This window comes from Labeo rohita, chromosome 9, assembly GCF_022985175.1.
Source record: "Labeo rohita strain BAU-BD-2019 chromosome 9, IGBB_LRoh.1.0, whole genome shotgun sequence".
NCBI lineage: Eukaryota > Metazoa > Chordata > Actinopteri > Cypriniformes > Cyprinidae > Labeo > Labeo rohita.
The window spans coordinates 32,053,251-32,060,732 of record NC_066877.1 but is presented as its reverse complement, the minus strand read 5'-3'; the positions used below and the strand labels follow the sequence as shown (position 1 = coordinate 32,060,732).

The window sequence follows — 7,482 nt, the reverse complement described above, 5'->3', positions numbered from 1 at the left end:
CCCTGCTCCAGTTGCTCATCTCTCCACTTTTCCAACTCTAAGTCCTGTTGTTCTCCCTGCTCCAGTTGCTCATCTCTCCACTTTTCCAATGCTAACTCCTGTTGTTCTCCCTCCCAGTTGCAGTTGCTCATCTCTCCACTTTTCCAACTCTAAGTCCTGTTGTTCTCCCTGCTCCAGTTGCTCATCTCTCCACTTTTCCAACTCTAAGTCCTGTTGTTCTCCCTGCTCCAGTTGCTCATCTCTCCACTTTTCCAATGCTAACTCCTGTTGTTCTCCCTGCTCCAGTTGCCGCTCCAGTTGCTCATCTCTCCACTTTTCCAACTCTAAGTCCTGTTGTTCTCCCCACTCCAGTTGTGCATCTCTCCACTTTTCCAATGCTAACTCCTGTTGTTTTCCCTGCTCCAGTTGCCGCTCCAGTTGCTCATCTCTCCACTTTTCCAACTCTAAGTCCTGTTGTTCTCCCCACTCCAGTTGCTCATCTCTCCACTTTTCCAGTGCTAACTCCACTTGTTCTCCCCACTTCTCTTGCTCTTCTTTTGCCTTTTCAATCGCGGACTCCATTTGTTCTGTCAGCTCTTCCTCCCCGAAAATGCCGTTGTTGTGTGAAGCAGGATTTTGTTCAAGTTCGCTCTGAGAGACCACTTCTCCGTCTATTATTTCTTGCGTGATGATGGCTTTTTTCGAGTCCGACGGAATGTGAAGTACCTGTGGACAGAAAGCTGAAGGTTAGAGTCATTATTTAATACATTAACATACATCTCCCGCATATTGATCTCAATGACGCAACCTTAAATCTAACAAGACACCTGCAAGATGTTGATCCGATAACAGTTGATCATGCAATACATTTTTATCTGGTATAATAATTATCTAAACATTTTTGTTGTTTTACCTGTTATTATAATGCGTTTTCCTGGTATTATCAAAGCATCTCCCAGGACTGCTTGCAGTCGGTTTCCTATTATTTCGTGAGATTACACTACATCACTTTCACTTTCGATTCACGAATAACGGGCGTTTGTTCTTTGGGGCCCTTTCCTGGAAATGGGTTGGGTCATTCTATGTTTCGAATCAGATGCCTATTGCATTTTGAGAAAGTAATTTTGAAGAAGATTTTTTTTTAATTATGTCTTTAAATTTCAACATATTGCATCGCACCATCTCAAGCTAAATTAACCCTCTACGGTACGCCCTATGATATCAATGAGGAAAAAATTATTTGTGATGTTTTTCCTGCTTAAAATTGGACACTATAACAATATCAATAAACATTTTTATAATTTATTTATTTATTTATTTTTTAAAAGTTTGTTGCCTCAGGGCAACATTGTACCACAATGGATAAAATTAAACATTTGATATTTTCATGCAGAAAAAAATTAATCAATTTATTTAAAACACCAGTTTCTTTAATCAAACATTTGAACAAATAGATTTAAAACATTTTTGATGTTTTGCACATCTCATATTTAACAAAAAGTAAGATTTCATACCCACATGTTGCTTTCAGGCAACACTGTACCATCGCGGATCACAAGTATAACCAAACTATCATATCTGTTATCATATCAAAACATTATAATTAGTGTTGTTTCAAAGTAAACAAACAAAAAAAAATTATCATAACCTTATGCTAATATATAACTTTTCCTTACAAGCATGCACATACACACACAAGCACATGCATGTCAAATCTCCTTCCTCACTAATGACTCCTCACTGCTTGTGAAAGCTGAGAAAGCACTTCCTCTCAACGGAATATGTGCAGATATTGTATATGAATTACAATTCTTATAAATGCATTACAATATCATGCAAAAATTCAAATGCATTTAGATAATTCTAACTTTTTTCTTACAAATATCATATACATGTATGCTATGCTATATGCCTGGTATGGCCATATGTGATTCCATTACGGTACAATGTTGCCTTGAGGCAACATGCAGTTTTTTGTAAATTCCTATGATATATTTGATGATATATTATGAAAAGTGTTTGAAAATACTTCTTTACTAATCAGTGAAGGTGATTCAGATTTTTTGTTGGCAATTATATGCATTAAAATTGATAAAAACTGCACCTTTCTCTGGACAAAATATGGAGTCATGTGACGTGCACATGTCCTGAAAGAGGGAGCAAAATAGACCCCTATGGGTCATGTGTCCACTTTTTTGCAATTTCATTTGTTAGTATTTGACTTCTTCTTTACTAAGATAGCATTGATTCATTAAATGGGTGGCTCATTTTATTTAAAAAACAAAAAACAAAAATAGGCTGTGTTGCCTGGAGGCAACATAGAGGGTTAACAATATTATATTATAATACATATTATGAGATATGGTTATATCTTCAGAACAGTAACAGGGTGAAATTTAAGTTTAATTTGAAAATAAGGTCATGAAGCTGTAAAGAATTTAAATTTGAGAATCCAAAAATGAAAATTAGCCCATTGTTTACTCCTAGATGTATATGACTTCCTTCTTTCAGATGAATGCAGTTGGAGTTATGGTGCGTTAAAGAGAGCTAAACAAAGCACAGTCACGAATTAGAAGTTCAAAACGAGGTTTTGAATATAAACCAAGAGAAGACTGTTTTTCCTTTGCTAAAGCAAGGAAACTTTGCTTCCTTTGCTCCTGTAAACAAACATGCTGCATTCCTGACAACTAGGATTTAGAATATTTCCCACTTCAACCCGGAAATAATTTATCGAACGGCGCTCTTTTAATGTTAACAGATACTAGTAATGTTTTAATGCTACTAAATCACTAAATTACCAAACCCATTTTTCTGTTGCTAAATCCAGACGTTACTTCCAGGTTTGTGGTGGGAAATATCCCACATCCAAGTTGTCTGGAATGCAGCGTAAGATAAAGTGATTATTACGTCTTAGATATGGATATTTTTCTTACAAAAATGCATCGATTTGCTACATGAGGCCTTTATTTACCCCCGGAGCCATGTAGAGCACTTTCTATTATGGATGGATACACTTAACTTAACTTGTTTTGGACTGATGAAGAGAAACACCTGCCCATTGCCATGATAGAGCTTGGGGGTGGGGAATTAAAGAAATTAAAATTTTATTTAGCAACGATGCTTTAAATTGTTCAAAAGTAATGATAATTATATTTCTAATGTTACAAAATATTTTTATTTCAGATAAATGCTGTTCTTCTGAACTTTCTATTTATCAAAACTTTGTTTTAAATTTTATTTGTTATTTTATTTTATTGTATTTTTCCATAACCAAGCTATTAGTCACTGTTGACCATTGAGTTTATGAAGTACAAAACAAACACCTCTTGGTTGTAATTTAGTATGTACAAATTTAGAAACTAGTTGTTTTCCTCAATAAGTTAATATTTGAAGAGTAAAAATGACCTCCTTCGTCAAAGAATTCACAATGATTGGAATGTGAAGTGCTTCTGTGTCATCAGACTTTAAAGGTTTCCAGGTAACACTATTCAGGAAGTTTTCATTTGTTACCAGTTAATGCATTTGGTATTTTAAACCGACAATGAGCAACCACTTTTACAGCATTTATTATGTTAACATTACATTGGTTAATGTTTATTTATACAGCTTAAAAAAAAAGCTGTATAATTTTTTTTTTTTTTTTCAGATTATGTGACATTTGTTAATGCATTAAACAGTTAATTGTTGCAGTATTTTATAATCTTTGTTAGTGTTATGAACAAATGCAGCTTTTGTTTTTTACGTTCTTATGTTTCATTGCATAGTGATTTATTAACATTAGTCATGCATTAGTCATGTCTTTTGCCTTCTTTGTTTTCAGTATCAATATTGGACATCATAAAATGGTCATAAATTAACCCGTCTTTTATACAAGAAATTCTTTGTCTGTTATTTGGGGTAAAATCACTGTACAAATGCAAATGTTTGTGGTCAGTAGAATACACATATATATACATTTTTTCGAATTTTGCATCAAAAATACAGCAAAAACAGTAACATTGTGAAATCCTATTACAATTCAAAATAACTCTTTTCTATGTGAATATATTGATTTGTTAATGCAAAAAAAATTCAGCATCATTGCTTCAGTCTTTAGTGTCACATGATCCATCAGAAATCATTCTAATATGCTGATTTGATTAATAGAAAGTTAAAAAGCATTTATTTGACATAGAAATCTTTTGTATTATTATAAATGTCCTGCTGTCACTTTTTGTCCATCCTTGCTGAATGTATTTTTACTTTCAAAAACAAACATTCTAACTGACTCAACGTTTAATCAGTAACATACATTATAAAATAACACTTAGTGGAAAATGAAGCTTATACATGTTTGTGGCACAGGAGATTGATAAAATAGTCATGGTCATCACAAAGGAAAAATTGAGCAATAAGAAAAAAGAAAGAGAGATGAAGAACCACCAATGCTGTAAGATTAGGATGAGCTGTAGCAATAGAAAGTCACTCGTTCTCCTTCAAATCATCTTAAGAAGCCTCATCATGTTCAGCAGGTGACTCTTTACTACACTAACTCATCTTCCTCTACACTGGTGGGTTTGCTAACTCCTCTTATTTTGCTAATGCCCTTTTCACCACTAACACCAGCTGTTCTACCAACACCACTTGTGCTTTTTTCCACTTATCAAATGCTATCTCGTGTTGTTCTGCCAACTCTTCTTGCTCATCTTTCGCCTTTTCCACAGCTAACTTTATTTGTTCTGCAAACTTCTCTTGCTCTTCTTTCCACTTTTCCACCCCTATCTCTAGTTGTTCTGCCAACGTTTTTTGCTTATCTTTCACCTTGTCCATCTCTAACTCTAGTTGTTTTCCCCACTCCTCTTGCTTATCTTTCGCCTTTTTCATCACAATCTACAAGTCTAACCCCAGTTGTTCTGCCAACTCCTCTTCTTTATCTTTCAGCTTTTCCATGTCTAACTCCAGTTGTTTTCCCCACTCCTCTTGCTCATCTTTTGCCTTTTCCATCGCTAACTCAAAGTCTAACCCCAGTTGTTCTGCCAACTCCTCTTCTTCATCTTTTAGCTTGTCCATCTCTAACTCTAGTTGTTTTCCCCACTCCTCTTGCTTATCTTTTGCCTTTTTCATCACAATCTACAAGGCTAACCCCGTTCGTTCTGCCAACTCCTCTTCTTTATCTTTCAGCTTTTCCATGTCTAACTCTAGTTGTTTTCCCCACTCCTCTTGCTCATCTTTCGCCTTTTCCATCGCTAGCTCCAAGGCTAACCCCATTCGTTTTGCCAAGTCCTCTTCTTTATCTTTCAGCTTTTCCATGTCTAACTCCAGTTGTTTTCCCCACTCCTCTTGCTCATCTTTTGCCTTTTCCATCGCTAACTCAAAGTCTAACCCCAGTTGTTCTGCCAACTCCTCTTCTTCATCTTTTAGCTTTTCCATGTCTAACTCTAGTTGTTTTCCCCATTCCTCTTGCTCATCTTTCGCCTTTTCCATCGCTAACTCCAAGGCTAACCCCATTCGTTCTGCCAACTCCTCTTCTTCATCTTTCAGCTTTTCCATGTCTAACTCTAGTTGTTTTCCCCACTCCTCTTGCTCATCTTTTGCCTTTTCCATCGCTAACTCAAAGTCTAACCCCAGTTGTTCTGCCAACTCCTCTTCTTCATCTTTCAGCTTTTCCATGTCTAACTCTAGTTGTTTTCCCCACTCCTCTTGCTCATCTTTCACCTTTTCCATCGCTGACTCCATTTGTTCTGTCAATTCCTCTTCCTCTTCAAAAACGTGGTCTTTGTGATAAGGATTTTGCTCAAGTTCACTCAAAGAGACCACGTTGGCGTCCACTATTTCTTGCTGATGATGATGGCTTTCTTAAGCGAAAGAGCTGGAGACAGAAAGCTGGAGGTTAGAGTCAGTCTTTAGTAATTCATTAAAAAGAGAAGTCCACTTCCAGAACAACAATTTACAGATAATGTACTCACCCCCTTGTCATCCAAGATGTTCATTTAAACTGCATTTTGGGAGTTCAAACTCGGGGCACCATAGCAGTCCATTATATATAAAAATCCTGAAATGTTTTCCTCAAAAACATAATTTCTTTACGACTGAAGAAAGGAAGACATGAACATCTTGGATGAAAAGGGGGTGGGTACATTATCTGTAAATTGTTGTTCTGGAAGTGGACTTCTCCTTTAAGACATTTTCAGACATTTGCACCTCTCCCGGAATGTCCAGGAGTCTCCTGCATTTTGATAGCAGCTTTCTAGGGGGCAATCATGGCCTAATGGTTAGAGAGTCGGACACTAAGGACAACCGAGGGATTCATATGCAACTATTACAGATGGTTCATACACTCACTGATACTCTAGAAGAAAAAAACGAGGCATTAAGAGCCAGGGGTGTAAACTTTTGAACAGAATGAAGATGTGTACATTTTTCTTATTTCAGTTAGCAACACAGTATAAAGAATCAAGCGTATTTTGAATCGGGCCATTTTTATAAATTATTTTCTCTTGACTATACAGTATGTAAAAGTGTTTTATGTGAAATATCTTATTCAGGTCAGTACTAAAGAAAAAATAACATGCATTTTAATAAAATAATTACCATTTTCCATATTCTGCAAGGTGTATGTAAACTTTTGATGCAGACTTTATTAAAACTGTAGGCTATTAATAAAAGTCACGGGAAATGCTTACAAGAAGTTTCTTTGTGTGTGTGCAGTGTGATTTGTGATATCTGACCTCTCTTTCTCTCTCTCTCTTTCTCTCTGTGTATGTGTGGATCAATTAAAGCAGTGCATTAAACTGACTTGAAACTACCTGTGCAACAGTTTTAATGCATACCTGCCAGCCAATCAGAATCCAGTGTTCAGACTGACCATGCTATCCACCTTTTTCTTAAGTAAGCCTATGGGTGATACTTCGGGTTCATTAGCCGCTATAGGGAAATAACAAGAAGAAGAACAACATGCAGTAACCGGGGTAATACTGTTTGCACTACAAATCAGTATGCTCATAATTAAGAATATACATTAAAATAATACAGTAGGACAATTTGCAATGTCAAGCAGCAATTTTTACAGGAAGAAAAAGGTGGGTAATACATTTTATTCTTTCTGACAACAAAGCACTTGAATGCAACAAGTAGCCAGTTTCATAAACATAGTCACCACATTAAGACAGTGTCTTAAGAAGTAGTTTGACTAACTAGCAGTTAACCAAGCCGTAATCACATTGGTCTTACATTTTAGATTCAATTGAGATCAATCTATGTAACTGACAATCTATGTAACTGACTTTAAATGTTATGACCAGTCTTGCAGAAAAAAGTTAGATGTCTAACTTTTTAGACTAGTCTAAACAGTTTAAGCAACCGGCCAAAGCTTGTAATCACAACTTAATAAGTGGGAAACAGGAAATTTCTGATAGCACATGAAGGCAGCACCATGTTGATCCAATAACAAATGGTCACTGTTCAACTCTTTATCTTAAGAATTTAATGTTCACAGCAGATGGCACAACATTGATCCAATTGGAT

General features: G+C 35.9%; 2 protein-coding genes across 2 annotated transcripts; both read right to left on the bottom strand.

The window, feature by feature from the left end:
* On the bottom strand, positions 1-985 carry LOC127171208 (trichohyalin). The gene is made up of 2 exons (XM_051119712.1): positions 893-985; positions 1-705 (listed from the first exon to the last, which is right to left on the bottom strand). Exon 2 carries the CDS (start codon positions 559-561, stop codon positions 70-72), a length of 492 nt encoding a protein of 163 aa, XP_050975669.1. The 5' UTR covers positions 562-705; positions 893-985; the 3' UTR covers positions 1-69.
* A 4,103-nt stretch (positions 986-5,088) lies between these two features.
* On the bottom strand, positions 5,089-6,875 carry LOC127170877 (nipped-B-like protein B). Its single transcript, XM_051119171.1, has 2 exons — positions 6,789-6,875; positions 5,089-5,827 (listed from the first exon to the last, which is right to left on the bottom strand). Exon 2 carries the CDS (start codon positions 5,692-5,694, stop codon positions 5,089-5,091), a length of 606 nt encoding a protein of 201 aa, XP_050975128.1. The 5' UTR covers positions 5,695-5,827; positions 6,789-6,875.
* Positions 6,876-7,482: the final 607 nt, after the last annotated feature.